Below are 20145 nucleotides of genomic sequence, written 5' to 3' on the forward strand. Positions count from 1 at the left end.
AATAAAATATGGAAGAAATAACTTCCCTATCATGTCGAATTTGTCCTTTGAATTTTTTGACTTTGCAGAGTTGGAGTTTCCATTGAACATAGGCTATTCTAATTAGCCCGACATCATACGACGAGTGTTGCGGATGGCACTTCAAAAGCGTGCAGTAACATTAGGCTATTAGTTTAGTTTTAATTCTTACTCACTATTAGTTTAGTTAACATGTTTAATGTAGCTCAAAATATACATGTTAAAAATATATATAAATTGTGGGTGTGGTCATACGCCAGTAATTTCTGCCCAACCGAAATAAAGGGGCACCGGTCGCTACTGTATTGGAGCATAGATTTGAAACCCTTTGTCTGGAGGAAAAATTAAGAGGTAAAACGCCTTATGTCTTGTGCTCTTCAGTCGTTTTTCCAGTCTTATATGTGCCCACTCCTGGCCTGCACCTTGTCGTGGTGGCGAGTGGGCTTTAAACCAAGACAGGCCATTCTGAATCTTTTCTTTCACAGCTATTATCTTTGATTTCTCCTCCAGGACACTGCCTAGGCCTGTGGGAGGTGTACTCCATGGTAAAATGATATTGGGTTCTTATAGTAGCTCTTACAGCTGTTTGCAGTAGTATCATTTTATTCTGAGGTTTACGGAAGCTTAGTTTAAAGTTTAAAAACTTTTAAAAACTATACTTTCATTATTGCAATGTTTTGATGTCAGCAATAACAGATTAAAAGCTGCACTAATGTACATTATTAATTAAATATATACATCTGATACATGGAGAACAGTCACTTAGTTCAAAAACAAAAAGCCCAGCATACTGAATAGTGTTAAAGTATATTTTTATTTGTAATGGTTGTGATGGCCCCAGTACCTGCCTGCAGTCCTGGCAGGTCCTTGTGGGTGGAGCTGAGGGCTGAATAGAGAATGGGAAACACCAAGCCAGGGCTACAAACAGCATGTTGGGACACTGACACGTAAGTAAGACCAATGAAGGAAGCTCAATCTCTACTTTGAAATGCTTTTTCTTTTTTATGAAAATTACCATTTTTATTTGTAATGTATTAGGGCTGTAACTTTTTCCAAAGATCAATTTCAAACAAAATTAAAATCCCCTGTAATTTGTTTGGATGGATGTCTGTATGCCTGAAAAGCCAGTAGCAACACTAATCAAAGTGAAGAGGTCTACCATTTTTGTTGAAAGATTTCGGCAGTTTAGACGCTGTTTAGCGTATTACTGCCCTTCACAGGTCAGATGTTGAACTAGATTTTTGCATACAGTCCTGTGTTGTACAGGATAGCCGGGAGCAGGCGGAGTCAACGTCTACAAAGATCGCCACGACTGTGAAAATAAACGGGTGACGTCACAAACACTGGTTCGTCATTTAAAGGTTGGGTATGTAATTCTCTTTTTTGGCCATTTTTGCAAAATTACTTGAAATCCTTATCATAACCCGCTTACAGCCACTGAGTTAGCAGTACTGACATGAAAATTAAACAAGTCAATCATCTGTGGAACGGGCAGGGCTCGAAAAACTCCAGCCAAAGATTTCCAGAACCACCGAGTGGCATTGGACAGTAAGTACGTCAATCAAACGGTCGTACTGCACTCCCCCTCCCCCGCTCGTGACCCCTTCGTGCACGTACTCAGAGCAAGCTTCTGTTTGTTGTTATCCTGCGGTAGCTACTGGAGCTAGCTAACTAGCTAATCCACATTTGGACCTAGCACTAGAAGACAACCCAAAACTCCAACCTAGCTAGCCTGGCTCGCTCTCGCGCATCTGTGTTCGCGCTCGTGCATGACTGCGCGTCCATGTACTTGGAATGGGTGGAGTCAGAGTCAACTATGACATCAATGCGATTGCTTGACAGCAATAGTTTAAACAGATGGACACGCGCACGCGCATTCATTAATTATTTTACACATACACACACGCACGCACGCCCGCATTCATTCATTCTTTTTAACACTCACTCGCGGTAAAACAATGTTTTCTCACGATCAAATACTCATCAATCCTAAAAGTTAGGGGCATGTACATGATATCTGTGTCGAGAAAATATGTGTTTTCTGTAAGGTGTTTGCAGATGCATTGATTTAAAAGTACAACTTATTACCGCTGTATCGGCTGTTCTTTCCCAAATAATTTACCAAGAATGTGTGGCTAGGTAGATGAGAGAAACAAAGTGTATGCGTGAGGTGCACAAGCAACATTATGCATGCGCCCTTAAAATAGCATCTGTACAACGTGCCACTGACTTTAAACCAGGTATTTCCTGGTTTGTGGCGCAAGTGGTTTCTGAAACTTCAAAATAGCACCAGGGAACGTTTGCGCCAGAACACGCCTCCTCCTTTTGCCGAACCGCCTCTTGGGGGTGCAAGATCATTCCCTAATTTACTGACGCATGGCGCAGGTGGGAAAAGCACGCTCTGCGCCAGTTGCAAACTAGCAACGACACATGCGCCAGTGATTAAGTAAATTGCGCTGGATGCAAGATAGGGCCCTTACTCTCTTTCGAATAAGTCAAAAACCACCTCAAATTTTGCATAAACGCAGGGGAATGGAAACGCAGCCACTGAGTTTAAACCAGGTATTTCCTGGTTTCTGGCGGAATGGTTTTCTGAAACTGAAAGTAGCACTAGGGAACGTTTGCACCAAAACACGCCTCCTCCTTTCGCTGAACCGCCCCTTAGGACGCAAGATCATTCCCTAACTTAGCGACGCGTGTGTAGGGAAAAGAACGCTCTGCGCCAGTTGCAAACTAGCAACGACACATGCGTCGGTGTAGAATGTCAATTGCGCTGGATGCAAGATAGGGCGCTAGGTATGCGCGTGTGTGTGTGTGTGTGTGTGTGTGTGTGTGTGTGTGTGTGTGTGTGCCTACATGCATGTTTCTGCATGTAGCAGAAACATGCATGCTTGTGCAATGCTTTGCCTGTGATCTTTACAAATTCTAACCTCACGCACATCCTAATATTGACATGTAGTAGCAATGCACATATCCATGGGTAAGTTCTAGTTTTTATTATTTTACACGTCACTGTAAACAAGTGTTTAGTGTTTTGAAAATCACTGTGTGTATTGTTTTGCAAAACGTGTGAGGCTGATATTGGGCTTATACTAGTGCACATTTGGACAAGATTTTGCGTTTTGAGTGTAATTGTTTGACAATTGTGTGATACTTTAGATTTTAGTGTTCATGCAATCGTAAAAAACTACAACGCAGGAGGCTATGGGATGACACATGTCTTAAACTGACTTCCTGTTCCTCTTGGGAACCACAAGCATTGGCGTTCTTAGGTTTAATTTGCTCTTGCAAAACACAAACATTTATCTAACATAGGCATCTTAGCACAACAACCAAGATGGCTGCCAATGATGTGGAGCGGTTTAATCTGCAACAGTGTAAACTAACTGGAGCTAAAGGAAGAACCGACTACTGCACTTCAACCTATTGTTGATCAAGTGTGTGTTAACTTACTTCTGAAAGGATTGGTAAAATATCGTCTTATCTTATCTTATACTATCTAAATTCTTAGTTTTTCTCAATCTTTTTAAAACATTTTCTGAAACTGTAGCTACATTTCTCAAAAGTCTAAACAAAAAACTGAAAAGAGTTAACCATTTAGTCAAAACTCCACAAATCTCTTTCAAAACGAAACACTGCACTCAAAACCATGTTCTCTCCTCAAAACCAATTATTTCCACCAAAACTATAATCACATCTATCATATGAATATCTCTTACAGAGCATCACTGGTGTGTAGCACTGGTGTGATCAATTTAAAACACTTCCATCAAAATACTGGTTGCAGATGTTTTGGCTTCATGAGGCCATGTTACATATTCAAATGTATACAATTATTTAGAAATAGCTTCCTTTTTTAAAGTTGAATAGGTTGCAATTGTTGGGTGCACACAGAATAAAGATTGTTTCCATATTGTAATACAATACTGTGAATATATCATTTAAATATTGCATTGACACAAACATATCACAATACGATACAATGCATATTTGTCTGTCCAATGAACTCCAATGGGCTAAACTCACAATCCCAGCATCCCAGAGTCATTGTGTACACCTTTAGTTGATACTGCAACATTGTTGGAGTCTGAGAATACACTTATGTTACCTATTTTGGCATAAGTCATAGTACAGTAAATGCACTGATGAAGTAAAATGAGAAACACTAGATTAAGAAAATGTTTAGACTGTCTTTCGGGGGATGTAATGATGAAATCAGTGCACAAGTACAAAAAGGTAACAAAGCAAATAGTTATTTGTTAACGTAATACAGTAAAATTTTCAGCTGAACTGACTGCAGATAAAGCTTTCGTAGGCCAACAAAAATAAAAACAAGAATATAAATGTGGTGCGGCCTTTAACTCCGATCCTGATCAGCCCAGAGGACCACATCAACAACACAGTAGAGCTCACCTGAGGCCTCTTTTATGCTTTCACACATGATTTAAGTGTTTTGTCAGTTGAGTTTGAACAGCTGAGAATTGAGTGAGACTAATTGGTAATTGAGTCTGGCATTTTGAAGGCCATTGTTTTACAGGTAAACCGTAAAAAGTAAGTAAGTGTGCTAAATTATGAGATTTGTGCTTTGAGTTTTGTAGTCTTGTAGTTCACACACAAGCTTCAAGTTTTCAGAATGTGTGCATAGTTCCTTTTTTTTTGGGTAAACAATAGAGAAAAACTAAACCAATTAAATGTTCTTTTACTACAGCCATCAGAACAAAAAAGTTATTTGTCTGGTTATCATGAGTGATTGAAATATACTGCACTCCTCTCCGCTTCGTTAGTGATACTTATCTTTCGCTTCTGCTGGTTGAAGTTGTCGATGATGACGCCGATGAAGAGGTTGAGGGTGAAGAAGGAGCCGAAGATAATGAAGATGACAAAATAGAGGTACATGTAGAGGTTGACCTCCTTGATGGGCTGCTCCTCTACCTGGGACCCACGCACACGCACGTTTGCGGTAAGGTAAGGTAAGTATGTGTTTTTCTTACATTGTGAATCTTTGTTGCGTGTCAACTCACCGAGCGCGAATCCACAGCTGCATACATGATATCCATCCAGCCTTTGAACGTAGCCTTGAATACACAAACCACAGAACCAGTGTCATCAAACCAACCTCATCATGGACCTTCATCTTCATAGATCCACAGCCATGGATGAAACCGACTAAGGCCCCGATAAGACATAATCAATCGAGATTATCAATGGAGGCTATCAATGGAGGCTATCAATAAAGGTTAACAATGGAGGTTATCAATGTAGCTTATCAATGGAGGCTATAAATGGAGGCTATCAATGGTGGTTATTATGGAGGCTATCAATAGGAACCAAGTGCTTTGCTCGCTGCTTTCCAATGGATGAATACCTTGTACGCTCGAGTTGAAAGAGTTTCAACGGTAGCAGAAATGTCCTTGTAGGTTTGAAGGTAGACATGGTTTCTTGGCCACGCTACAAAGGCTCAGCGCGCTGCTCTGATGTTATAGGTTTCAACAAGATAAGGCGGTGTAGTTTTTTCCGAGTCATTGGCATATAAGTAGTTCTGCAGTTCTTTCGGTAAGCTAGCGTGGTCACCGATATGTTCTGTCGCTCTCTGACCCACAAACTCCCTGTGTTGCCCATGTCCTTGAGGACGATAAAGAAGGGAGTGGAGGCAGGGAGACGGTGTGATTATAGCATCAAGGAAAACAGTGCTCTGGTAGAGACTTGCGCAGCGTATAGAGGGGCTGCCATGGAAACGCATTCCGCTCAAGCTTTATCATTGGAACTTAGCACCCTTTCAAAAATACCTATATGGCTATATTACTTCCTCCTTAGGAGAAGAAAACAGCCTAAGAGGAATCATGGCGCGGAAGAACAAAATATATTTAGTGAAGAGGGAGAAAGAGCAGGAGGACTGCATGAACAGACGGAATCAGCGGTCAAAATAACGGAGGGGAGAGAGGATAGCAGAGCGAGGGCGTGCCTGTCAATCAGAATAGACAGCAGCTTGACGGGTTCAAACCTACTTTTATCATGGGTGGTATTTTGCCAACGTCAAGCTGTGACCAATTAAAAGCTTATGGCATTGGGACTAACGATCCAACAACCTCTAGAGGTGAAGGCGATCAGACAATCCTAACAGGTAGTACACTTTCTGACAGGAAATGGTCTTGCTTCACCAAAACACTTTTGTTTTTAAACTGGCTTTCGATTGTTCTTTCTGGAGAACGCTGTCTTCCACTTCATCAGAGAGGGTTTGGTTTTTGCTTCTTATCTCCGGTTGCTCAAGGGGCAGGGCAGTGAACCAATATATTACCAGGACTAAGGGGTTGAATTCCCTCACCAGCGGTTCAGTCCCTTGCTGAGAGACCATTCACCTGCAGGGTCATTTTCTGCAGTGCAGAGTTATTTCCAGATGCTAATGGCAGGGTTGCCCCCGCCAACCGTTGCCGGGCCAACCAAGCAAACACACAGAGAGGCGCCGGCGAGGAGTTGATTGACTTGTTGCTAGGCGACCATTCTTCCACCGAAAACTCTTAAGTTCTTTAGAGGCCAAAAATCAAGTGTAAGCACTCAGAGTCTCACTGTCTTAACCCACTCTACATCTCTCTCGCTCTTATTCTCTCTCTCAGTTTCTCGCCCTCTCTTTCAGTCGTTCTCTCGAGCCCCCCCCCTCCTTCACCCCAACCATTTCCATATTGCTCATCAGATGGCATTAAGTGAGCTGGCAGCCGCTGTTATGAGTCCCCCGTTAAGGCTGATTAAAGCTCCTCTCTCCCTTCTCTCTGTGTTTTGCATTATAAGGACAAAATAAAAAGGGTAAAAGTGTGTCATAACCTGTACGAAACAGATCATACCTATGAATAACCGCTCGATATCAGTCCCCAAAATATAGGGGAAAAAAATAAATTAAAAAAACATAAACACATGAAGCAGACAGACAGGGAACACAGTCTTGAAAAAGCTCTGATTCAGAAACGTGGGCCAGTCTATTGTCTGGATAAAACTCTGATTCAGAACCATGGACCAGTCTTTTGTCTAAACCTTTGATTGAGAACCATGGACCATTGTCTATTTTCTGGATAGAACTTTGATTCCCTCCGCTAACGTGCCCCCTTGATGGTCCTCCAAGTCCTCCGAGTCAACTCTCATCCTTTATCCCTCCATCCATACTTTCATACTCTACCTTTCAGCCCCCCACACACACACTGTGAAAACACACACACACATACACACACACAAACACACACACACAGATACACAAAAACACACACACACACACACACATACACACACACAAACACACAGAACCAGCAACTCACACCCACATGCAGACACATGTTCGCTCACAAACACACACACACCCACCCACCTGCCCGCAAAGACACACACAGCAACAAACACACAAACATGCATGTACATGCATATACAATGTGACACACACACAAACACAGACACACACACACACCCGATCAGCTCTAAAAATATAAAGCTCTCAGAGGCAGATTGATTGGAGACTCAGAGGGACTCCACAGTGAGAGGGAAGGAGAGTGAGATATATAGACAGAGGAGGAGTGAGAGAGAGAGAGTGGGAGAGAGAGAGAGGGTAATATATAGAGGAGTGAGAAAGAGTGCTTGAGAGTGATAGACAGCTAGATTGACGAAGAGACAGGAAAGAAAGTCAGAGAGAGATTGAGAGAGATGGGGTAATATGAGTGTGGGGGGGCGGAAAGAAAGTACAGCTCAAGCCGCAAATAAAGAAAGAAAAAATAGTTGGAGATTGAAGGAGAGAAAGGTAAAGGAAAGAGAGAGGGGGAACCGCTTCGAAAGAAGGAGGTAGACGAAAGTGGGAGCGTAGGAGGGCAAATACGACAGCAAGCGGATAGAGAAAGTGAGAGGGGGAGAGAGAGAGGGTGAAAGAGGAGGAGAAAGATGGAGCAAAGGAAGGACTTTTGGAGGATAAATATTATGAGAAATGCGATAGAGTGAGATAGAAAAGAGAGCGAGAGGAGGAAGGAGAAAAAGTAGATAAATTCTTGACTCCCATGCAGGCAGTTGAACTGTTAGTGAGGCACATAATTGCCGTCATTATACGGATGACTGATGCCGGTCCACATTGTTCCAGTGAAGTCATGTGGATTGGCTGCTTTACTTTATATATCTAGAAGACTGGCAGAGAGAGGTAGTTGACTAGAGAGAGAGAGAGAGAGAGAGAGAGAGAGAGAGAGAGAGAGAGAGAGAGAGAGAGAGAGAGAGAATAATGGGCAAGCGCGGGCAAAATTATTTTAAAAGGTTATAATTACGTAGGAAAAAAGGAAAAGGAAATGGAAAAATACAACAAATTTGGGTGGAGAGATGGTAGCAGACATGGAGAGACAATAAGAGAGGCAGCAGACATGGAGGTGTAAGAAGGATCTGAAGTTATTTTAGATGTCAAACCCCCACCTGTTCAATTAAGTTCTAGATGTTTACTGTTTACAAGCCTTGATTCACTATGTTACACATCTTTATCAGAAATGGAGGAGGGGAGGAGAAGGAGAGGGGAGGGGACGGGAGGGGAGGAGATCAGACGAGTAGAGGAGGGGAGATAAGAGGAGAGGAGACAGGGGAGGATAGGAGAGGAGAGAGGAGAGAAGGGGAGGAAAGGAGAGAGGATGAGAGGAGGAGAGGAAAGGAGGGTAGAGATCAGTAGAGGAGACAGGAGAACAATACAAGAAGAGAGAGTTGAGGGGAGGACAGAGAACAGAATGAGAATGGATAGGAGAACTACACTAAACGCCAGCTCACCACTTGTAGCAGCGCCAGGTAGCCCGCGCCCACGTTGTCGAAGTTGACCTTGACCTTGCTCCAGTAGAAGTGAGTGTCGTTGAGCGCCAGGCACTCGGTCTTGTTGTTTACGAAGGAGGCGTTGTACACGTAGCCCGTGCGGTTCACACAGCGGCCGTACTTGCCAGCGAACAGGTTGACGCCCATGATGCTGAATATGAGCCAGAAGATGAGGCAGACCAGCAGCACGTTCATGATGGAGGGGATGGCCCCGATCAGGGCGTTCACCACCACCTGGGGGACACACATAGGTCAACACACACTCACAGGTACACACACACACACACACACACACACACACACACACACACACACACACACACACACACACACACACACACACACACACAAACAGGTAGACACAGACACACACACACATGCACACACACACAGGGCAACACACACTCACAGGTACACACTGAAAGCTAAACACGCACACACACCCAAACAAAGGTAAACACACACAAACAGGTAATCACACAGAATCACAGGTACACAAACACACACAGGCTAACACACACACACACACACATACAGGTTAGTAAACACACACAGGTGAAATTACACACACACAGGTAAGTACAGACACAGGGAAACATACAGACACGCGCACACACAAACACACACACTTGTAAACATACTCACACACACATACACACGGATAAACATACACACACATGCACACAAGTTAATATAAAACACACACACACGCACAGGTAAACATACACACATCCAGTTAAACATATAAACACACACATATAGACACACACGCACACAGGTATACAAACATATAAACATACACACACACACATGCAACTTCACACACACACACACACACACAGGTAAACATCACACAAACACCCACGTGCACAGTGTGGCAACCAAGTCCTAAACCCTCAGGCCAGGCGGCCCAAGGGAGAGGAGGTGGAGGGCGTATACCGCCGATATACACCAGTCAGAGCCAGAGAGCGTCCATTGCGTCACTCTAATCGGCGCAATGGAGAACACCTGCGGCAGAGGACGAGGAAGACCAGGTACCCTTTAAAAGGCTGTTTGATGTTCTCCCAGGGAAGAGAACCGGGAGTCCGAGCGGAGTAGAGTACCTCCAGGACCCTATACGGACAGACAGACCAGTGGATCTAGCGGACTATCCCCCAGCGACCCAGAGGAAAACCGCACGCCCGGACGACGTGCGCCGACACAGAACACACCGCTGGGAGAGCATAACCAACGGGATTGACCCCCCTCGCCAGGGATGAGACCGGACCGGCCGGAGAGAAAATTCCCTGGACTCTACCGTGGCTCACAGAGTCTCCAGTATGGTTTTTGGTTTCCCCGTGTTGGGCCCATGCGGTTTTCCGTTACTTAATGAATAAACGCCCTATTGGGCTTTGAACGGACCTTGGCGTGTAGTGATTTCCTGCGTGAAGAAGACATTCCTGGGGCCGGGTCGCCACATATGGTGGAGAATGCAGGCAACCTGACCACGCTACGGACCACTCAGGTTTACCAACCCAACTGCCCATGCAGAGCCCAGATGGGGCCGCGGCCGCCACCCAGCATCAATAGCGGGACCAAGCCCTGGCCACGGCCACCCAGAGGGACACCGCCGAGAGCCTCGTCCTCCTCCTGGGGGCGGTACTACGCCTCACGCAACGGACGGTTCTTGAGCCCTCGACCTCCGCACCGACCAGCCGCCTCACCAAACTTGGTCCGACGTGGATGCCTACTTGGATGTCTTCAAGAGGACAGCACGTCGGGAGAGCTTGCCGGAGGAAAAGGTGGGCCCACATCCTGTCCCCCTTCCTCACCGGACCCGCACAGCAGAACAGCCAACACCTGGCGCCGGAGCGCGCCAGCCAGTACCCAGCCTTGAAAAAGGCGATATTGGCCTACTATGGACATAGTCTTGTCGCCAGGGCCCAGCGCTTCCACGAATGGCGATTTAACTTCCGAGGCGCCGTGCTGACTCAAATCTCCCAACACAGGAGGCTGATCCGCAGATGGCTCGCAGACGGAGAGGGACCCAGCCTCCTGGACAGGGTGTTGATAGACAATACCGACTGTCAGCTCATGCCCGACGCCCGGAGAACCCTCGCCACCAATCACCCCGACACGGTAGATGAGCTGGTCCGGCAATTTGAAAACTGGCAGTTGGCTCAACAACTGAGTTTTAGCGTCCGGCACCCCTCACGGCCCACCGAGACGCACTGGGGCCGACGAGGACCGAATCCCCTGCCCCAAACACCCACACCGGGACCGCCGACCCTCTCCGAGGACTCCCGAGAGGACAGACGGTGATTCAGCTGCGGACTGACCGGACACCTAGCCCGACAGTGTCCTGGAAACTGGGACGTATCCATACCGTCGGCCTTCGCTGACAAGGGTCGGTCAGGACCTGACCACCTGTTGAGCGCACCAGAGGTCACTAGAGGTCGCCTGTGTGCACGGGGACACCCGCACATACGAGACCTGCCACCTTGTAGTGCGGACCCCCCGAGGGATGTAGACGGCACGGGCCGGGATCGTACCCCACCTCCCCGTGACCCTATTAATTGGGAGAGACTGCCCCATATTCTCCAGACTATGGAGCCCCGAACCAGGTTACCGACCACTGCGGGACCCGCCACGGACGAACCAGCAGACCCGCCTACGGGGCTAGGGTGACCCACTCAACTCCAGCAGGATCGTCCACAGAGGACGACGGACCCGTGGGAGATAGCCCCACCCCACCGGGCACCCCAGGCCACTCGACGGGAGGAACCCCCCGAGTGGGACCCACGGAACCCCCCGAGTGGGACCCACGGAACCCCCCATGGACACTCCGGACACCCTGACGGCCACCGAACAGACCGGCCCACCAGGAGGAGCCGAGAGCCCGCCTCTCACTGAATTCTCAGATTTCTTCCCAATGTGGGGGGGAGGAACGGATCGACCTGGACAGTTTGCCAGCACCCAGCTGCAGAATCACGCCCTGAAGCATGCCTGGAGTCACGTCTTCGTCCACTACGGTCAAGCGAGGGAGTCGTGAGTTGCCTGCCACACCCTCACTTCAGCACAAAGGGAGGTCTGCTGTATCGGGTAGTAGAGCAGGGGGGTGCGGTGACCGAACAACTGGTGGTAAGATAAGATAGATTTTATTGTCATTGTACAGTCACCTATACAACGAAATTGGGAGTGCCAACTGAAGGTGCATTACACATACAAAATAAATAAATAAATAAATGAGTGCTGTCAAGCGATTAAAATATTTAATCGCAATTAATCACATTAATGCCATAGTTAACACACGATTAATCGTGATTAATCGCAAATGTTTTTTCTATGCTAAATATCCCTGGATTTCTTTGTCCCATTAATTTTTCTCATTGTAATGCTCTTATCAACATGGAGAAGTGCATCGGCTTGCCTTGTGCAAATGTTTTTTTATTGATAACAACATTTGCATATACTGATTAATACAGACGATACAAAAAAAAGCCTATAGTGCAATTAATTGATGAACATACAAATATAGTGCCTTGAACATAGCAGTCAGGCTACTGCTTCTTTGTTTTGAGCCAAAGAAAAAATAAAAAAATAAAAATAATAATAATAATAAATTGCGTTAATCGCGCGTTAAAAAAATTGACGAAGTTAAAATTGGTTTGCGTTAACGCCGTTAATAACGCGTTTAACTGACGGCACTAAAATAAATAAATATACAAGCAATTTAAGTTAAAAATTGTAAAAAAAACAAGACAGAAATAAGAAAAACATTAGGAACGAATAAATAAATGTCAGAATAAATAAATATAAAGACCGTAAGCATATTGCACTTTATAGAAAGAGAGGAATCTGTGTTTCAAGTTTTATGAGTGTTAAGTGTCCTGATTGCCCAAGGAAAGAAGCTTTTGTTCAGCCTGTTGGTTCTGCTCTTCAGGCTCCTATACCTCCTACCAGAGGGCAGTAGGCTGAGCAGGTGGTGGCCGGGATGGAGGTGGTCACGGATGATCTTTCTTGTTCTTGAGATGCATCGTGAGCTGGCAATGTCATCCAAGGAGGGCAAAGGAGAGCCAATAGTTTTTTCAGCTGACCTTATCACCCTCTGCAGCCTTTTCCTGTCAGCCACTGTACAGCCAGCATACCACACAGTGATGGAGAAGGCCAGCACACTCTCGACGGTGGAGCGGTAAAAGGTCACCAGCAGCTTCTCCTCCAGTTTGTTTCTCTTGAGTACCCTCAGAAAGTGGAGTCGTTGTTGTTCTTCACCACCGCTGATGTGTTAGCTGACCAGGATATGTCCTCAGAGATGTGAGTTCCCAGGAACTTGAAGGTGGAGACTCTCTCCACACAGTCACCATTTATGTGGAGAGGGGCGGGGTCAGCTCTGTGACGCCTGAAATCCATTATAACCTCCTTTGTTTTTATTGTGTTAAGGGTCAGGTTGTTTGCAGCACACCACTCCAACAGCCGCTGCACCTCATCCCTATAGGCCGACTCGTCTCCTCCGGTTATGAGCCCCACCACAGTCGTATCATCCGCAAATTGGACTATTGTGTTGGTGGGGTGGGTGGGAGTACAGTCATGTGTGTAGATGGCATACAGGAGTGGGCTCAGCACGCAGCCCTGTAGAGAACCCGTACAGAGCATGAGGGTGGAGGAGCTGTGGGTGCCAATTTTAACAGACTGCGGTCGATTTGTAAGAAAGTCTTTTATCAAGGCACAGGTGGCGGGGGGGAAGTCCAGGGCAGCTAGCTTGCTCACAAGGATGTCAGGGATGATGGTATTATAGGACGAGCAGTAGTCGACAAAGAGCATCCTTACGGAGGTCCCCGGGTGTTCCAGGTGGCTGAGTTCAGTGTGGAGGGCTGTAGAGATGGCATCATCAGTTGATCGGTTTGCTTTGTATGCAAATTGGAAGGGGTCAAAGGTTGAAGGGAGACATTCTTTGATGTGATGAGTCATAAGCCTCTCAAAACCTTTTGCAACCACTGGTGTTAGTGCAATGGGTCTGTAGTCACTGAGGTTATTGATAGTTGAATTTTTGGGGACAGGGATTATGGTAGCCGACTTGAGACATGGTGGGACGGTGGCATGTGTCAGGGACAAGTTGAAGATCTTAGTAAAGACCACTGCCAGCTGATCAGCAAAAGCTTTGATTACTTCGCCAGGCACTCCATCAGGTCCAGTGGCTTTTCTTGTGTTCACTGACCTGAATACACGACTCACTTGATGTTCCTGGATAGTGAGTGTGTGTTTGCTTGTGGTCGGAGGGGTCAGCATGTCTGTGTTGGGCCTTGTAGCCTCAAAAAGGGCAAAGGAATGGTTTAATTCCTCTGCCAGCGAGGCGTCGGCACTGATGGTCACTGAGGGGCTGCTTTTGTAGTTTGTGAGATGTTTTAATCCCTGCCACGCTTGACAAGGATTGTTGTTCGTCAGATGGCCCTCAACCTTCCTTTTGTAGGCCTCCTTCGCACCTTTAATTCCTCTCCTCAGGTCCCTTCTCGCCACGCTGTACAGGACATTGTCCTTTGTTTTGAAGGCGGCGTTTCTGGCTCTAAGGAGTGACTGGACTTCACTTGTCATCCATGGCTTTCGGTTTGGATAGACTTTGATGTTCTTATCAACCATCACATTGTCAGTGCAGTATTTGATGTATGACAATACGGTGTCAGTGAAGCCCTGTAGATCCTGTTGTTCAAGGATACTCCAATCTGTGTGAGCGAAGCAGTCCTGCAGTTGGGAGAGTGCACCCTCTAGCCAGGTTTTTACAGTCTTTGTGACCGGCTTGGTTTTCCTCCTAAGGGGAGTGTATGCTGGGATGAGGAGCAGCGAAAGATGGTCAGACAGACCCAGATGTGGGAGGGGAACTGCTCAATAAGCATGCTTTATGTTAGAATAGACACGGTCCAGTGTGTTGTTTCCTCTGGTGGAGCACCGTACATACTGTATAAAATTGGGAAGGACTGTCTTTAGGCATGCTTGATTAAAATCCCCAGCAATGATGTGTACCCCATCAGGATGAGCTTGCTGCTGTTTATTGACACTATCATGTAGGTAGGTAAGAGCTATGCTAATATTTGCATCTGGTGGAATATAAACTAGTGATAATTACCACTGTCAGTTCTCTGGGCAGATAGAAGGGTCTGCAAACTACTGACATTGCTTCTATGTCCGGGGAGCAGTGATTTTCTTTGCTCTTACTGCTTCACCAATCATTGTGAACATAAACACACAGTCCCCCTCCTCTGCTTTTTCCGGAATCCTTGTTCCTGTCGGAGCGGTGGATAGTGCGTCCCGCTAGTAGAACTGACGCATCCGGGATCAGCTGATGTAGCCAGGTCTCTGTGATGATCATAACACAGCAATCGCGAACAAAGCAGTTGGCTGCTAGATGTAGTTCCAATTCGTCGATTTCGTGAACGATGGATCTTGCGTTAGTTAGGAAGATGCTGGGTAACGGGGGTTTGAGCGGCTGTTTCCGTAGCCGGGCTAGAAGACCCGCTTGGCAACCCCGCTTCTGCTGGCGCTCCTTGCGCCGCCTACGCCGCTTGCTGGGGCCAACGACAATCCAAGGGGACTCCGGTGGCCGCGCTATGTCGAGCGGGATGTTGTGATTCCACTGGAAGTCGCTCGTAACTGCAACCTGACAACGTAACCCGATGTTCAGGAGCTCTGTGTGGCTGTAAAAATGTTTAGCTTCACACCACGTCCTAAGACACACTAAAAATACAAAAAACACGAGCATAATACACTGAAATAATACACTAAATCAGAGAGCCAAGAGCCGCTGCGTCCGTGCGCGCCGCCATAGCAACAATGATAACCCTACCTTATTTCAGCAAAGTGCTGTTTATGGCACACCTAGGCATGGACAAAACCAGAGATCGGATTTTAGACCGTTTTTATTGGCCTGGGGTGAAAAATTACGTTGTCCAATACTGTCAGACCTGCCCCGACTGCCAGCGTACTGCCCCGAGACCCTCGGTTTGGAACCCTTTAACCCCCATGCCCATAATCGAAGTACCATTCGACAGGTTAGCTCTAGACATTGTTGGGCCTCTCCCGAAGACCAGCCGGGGACATAGATACATTCTAGTGCTAGTGGACTATGCTACTCGGTATCAGGAAGCCCTACCCCTCCGCGCCGTCACTGCCAAGGCGATCGCTAAGGAGCTGATGCTCCTGTTCAGTCGGGTAGGGATAGCCAGGGAGGTACTCACAGACCAGGGATCTTGTTTTATGTCACGGCAGATGAAATGACTGCTTAGCCTCCTCCAGGTGAAGCAGCTCCGGACATCGGTGTACCACCCCCAGACTGACGGGCTTGTGGAACGTTTTAACAAAACACTAAAACAGATGCTTAAGAAAGCCATGCACACCGACGGGAAAAAATTGGACCAGCTCCTGCCACATATCCTGTTCGCAGTCCGCGAAGTTCCCCAAGCCTCCACGGGTTTCTCCCCCTTTGAGCTGCTGCACGGGAGAAGACCAAGGGGACTCCTCGACCTCGCCAAGGAGGCGTGGGAGAGTCGGCCCTCCCCCCATCGCACTATGTTGGACCAGGTGGAGCAGGTGAGGGACCGCATGGCGCAGGTCTGGCCCATCGTCAGGAACCATCTCAGACAGGCCCAGCAAGCTCAAGCCCGAGTCTACAACCGGGGAGCCCAGCTGCGCACATTTCGGCCCGGCGACCTGGTTCTGGTGAACAACAGGGTACAGCAACCCGGGAGACGCAAACCCACCCAACTCTACCACATCAACCTACTGAAACAGTGGCGAACTGGAGCTAACCCACCGGCACCCCTGGTTTTGGCCGCCCGATGCGACATACTGGTAGTTCCTATGGGAGAGGACCTCAGCCCAGCCCAGAAGCAAGTCCTCGAGGAAGTCATCCTGCAACACCAGGACGTCTTCTCAGAGGTACCCGGGAGGACCACGGTGGCTACCGCGACATCAAGACGGCGCCAGGCGTCACGGTGCGCATACCCCCCTACCGGGTCCCGGAGGCCTGTAGGAATGCGATCCGGGAGGAGGTCGCCAGGATGCTCCAGCTCCGAGTCATCGAGGAGTCAAGCAGCGCCTGGTCCAGCCCCATCGTCCTGGTCCCCAAACCCGATGAAACTTTTAGATTATGTAACGACTTCCGGAGACTCAATGAGGTCTTGGACTTTGACGCTTATCCCATGCCCAGGGTCGACGACCTGATTGAGCGACTCTGTCCCGCCCGTTACCTCACCACCCTGGACCTCACCAAGGGGTACTGGCAGGTGCCACTCAACAGAACCGCTCGGGAGAAGACGGCGTTTGCGACCAGCTCCTTCGTCCCCACCAGGCGTACGCAGCAGCCTACATCGATGAAATTATCATCCACAGCACCAGCTGGGATGTCCACCTCCGACAGTTGCGGGCGGTCCTGGGAGAGTTGAGGAGGGCCGGACTCACCGCCAACCCCGCCAAGTGCTGCCTGGGACTGGAGGAGAAATCCTACCTGGGGTACCAAGACCCCAAGAGAGCAAGGTCGCAGCCATCAGGGACTGGCCCCGCCCCACCTCCAAAAAAAAGGTGAAGTTGTTTCTTGGTCTGGTAGGGTACTACCAGAGGTTTATCCCTGGCTTCGCCACTCTGGCCAGTCCCCTAAATGACCTGACCCGGAAGGCCCTGCCAGACCGGGTAACGTGGTCGGAGGCGGTCGGGAGAGCATTCGGTCACCTCAGACGAGCCCTCTGCTCGGAGCCGGAGGAGCAGCAGGAGGATGAGGAGCAGGGGGAGCAGCAGGAGGATGAGGAGGAGCAGGGGGATGAGGAGCAGGAGAGGAGGAGCAGGAGGAGGAGCAGGAAAAGGAGGAAGAGGAGGAGCAGGAGGAGGAGCAGGAGGAGGAGGAGGAGGAGCATAGAGAAGAGAACAACCGAGAAGAGAGAGGGGAAGAAAAGAAGAGAAAGGAGGATGATGGTTCCCATAGTGAGAACTCATTTCATTATCTCCTCTAGAGATTTAGCGAGCTCTGGATCACCTGCAGTCCATTCGGTGACCTCAGACGAGCCCTCTGCTCGGAGCTCGTCCTGATAACCCCTGATTTCTCTCTGCCCCTGATAGTCCACACCGACGCGTCAGAAGTGGGCCTGGGAGCGGTACTCTCCCAGGTCCTGGTGGGAGAGGAACACCCAGTGACTTACCTCAGCAGAAAGCTCCTCCCCAACGAGAAGAACTACTCTACTGTGGAGAAAGAGGCCCTGGCCATCAAGTGGGCACTAGACCAGCTGAGGTAATACCTCCTGGGCCGGGAGTTCACGCTCGTCACCGACCATGCGCCGCTCAAGTGGATGGCCAGTGCGAAGGCCTCAAACGCACGGGTGACGAGGTGGTTCCTGGCCCTCCAGGATTTCAGGTTCCAGATGGACCACAGGCCAGGCAGGCAACACGCCAACGCCGACGCTCTGTTCCGCCGAGATGACTGACTCTGGTCACTCAGAGACGACCCGAGGCTTCAACCAGCGGTGGAGGAGTGTGGCAACCCGGTCCCAAACCCTCAGGCCAGGCGGCCCAAGGGAGAGGTAGTGGAGGGCGTATACCGCCGATATCCACCAGTCGGAGCCATAGAGCATCCATTGCATCACTCTAATCGGCGCATGGAGAACACCTGCGGCAGAGGAAGAAGAGGACCAGGTGCCCTTTAAAAGGCTGTTTGATGTTCTCCAAGGGAAGAGAACCAGGAGTCCGAGCGGAGCAGAGTACCTCCAGGACCCGATACGGACAGACAGACTTGTGGATCTAGCGGACTTCCCCCAGCGGCCCCGAGGTAACCCGCACACCCGGACGCTCGCCGACACGGAACAAACCGCTTGGACAGCATTAGCGATCGGAGTGACTTCCCTCGCCAGGGACGAGACCGGCCCAGCCGGAGAGACAATCCTCTGGACTCTACCATGGCTCACGGAGTCACCAGTATGGTTTTGGGTTTCCCCCTGTTGGGCAGACCCACGCGGCTTTCCGTTAATTAATGAATAAACGCCCTATTGGGCTTTGAACGGACCTTGGCGTGTTGTGATTTCCTGCGCGAGAGAGAATTTCCTGGGGCCGGGTCGCCACAACACACACACACACACACACACACACACGCACACAAACAGACACACACACACACACACGCACACACAACCACACTCACAGGTATACATACACATGGTTAAAGACACACAAACACACACAGGTATACATACACATACACAAACAACAACATACAATGGTACATTTCATGACATAATCACACATGCCCTTCCCTCCCACCACACACACGCACATGCACACACACACACACACACACACACACACACACACACACACATTTTTGTCTAACGCAACAATAGAGCAGTCACTAATTGCCAGTACCTAGATTTGGCATGCTGGTAAAATCTGGCCAATAAGATCCCTGGGCTGGGAGTCTGGACTCTGAATGTTCATTAGTTTCGTCCCAGTGCCGCAATTCCATTTCCGACTCAGAACCCCTCAGAGGACATGCTGGGCCCTTACATACACTCCTCCTCCTCATCTCACGATAGACAGTGTGACGAGAAAGAGAGAGAGAGAGAGAGAGAGAGAGAGAGAGAGAGAGAGAGAGAGAGAGAGAGAGCCAGAGAGATATAGAGAGAGACAGATAGTGAGAGGGAGAGCCAAAGAGAGAGAGAGAGAGAGAGAGAGAGACTGAGAGAGGGAGAGAAGGACAGAGACAGACAGAGAAAGAGATAGTGTGACAAGCAGAGAGACAGAGAAATACAGAGACAGACAGAGAGAGAGACATAGAGAAAGAGAGACAGAGAAAGAGAGAGAAAGAGAGACAGAGAGAGAAAGAGACAGAGAGAGACAGACAGAGACGAAGAGAGAAAGAGAGACAGACAGAGACAGAGAAAGAGAGAGAGTGAGACAGAGATAGAGAGAGACGTAGAGAGAGAACCACATAGAGAGAAACAGAGAGCAAAGAGAGAGATAGAGAGACAAGAGAGAGACAGAGAGAGCGATTGAGAGAGAGTTAGAGAGACCAATAGACTAGACTAGAAAGAAAAAGTGAGAGACAAACAGCAGCAGGGAGAGAGAAAGAGAGTGACAGAGAGGGAGAGAGAGTGACATAGAGGGAGAGAGAGTGACAGAGAGAGGGAGAGAGAGAGTGAGAGTGAGAGAGAGAGAGAGACTGAGAGAGAGGGAGAGAAAGACAGAGATAGTGTGACAAGCAGAGAGACAGAGAAATACAGAAAGAGAGAGAGAGAAAGAGACACAGAGAGAGACAGACAGACGAAGAGAGAAAGAGAGACAGACAGAGAAAGAGAGAGAGTGAGACAGAGAGAG

At 48.3% G+C, this 20145-nt stretch overlaps 1 protein-coding gene across 1 annotated transcript in view; it reads right to left on the reverse strand.

The window, feature by feature from the left end:
• Positions 1-20145, reverse strand: part of LOC130377585 (sodium channel protein type 5 subunit alpha-like) — a 193935-nt gene that overhangs the window by 120759 nt on the left and 53031 nt on the right. The window contains exons 10-12 of the mRNA XM_056584743.1: positions 8785-9057; positions 5040-5093; positions 4813-4950 (exon numbers count right to left, since the gene is read on the reverse strand). Of these exons, the coding sequence (XP_056440718.1) occupies positions 4813-4950; positions 5040-5093; positions 8785-9057 (465 nt within the window). The remainder of the gene's footprint in view (positions 1-4812; positions 4951-5039; positions 5094-8784; positions 9058-20145) is intronic.

This window comes from Gadus chalcogrammus, chromosome 23 (genome assembly GCF_026213295.1).
Source record: "Gadus chalcogrammus isolate NIFS_2021 chromosome 23, NIFS_Gcha_1.0, whole genome shotgun sequence".
Classification (NCBI taxonomy): domain Eukaryota; kingdom Metazoa; phylum Chordata; class Actinopteri; order Gadiformes; family Gadidae; genus Gadus; species Gadus chalcogrammus.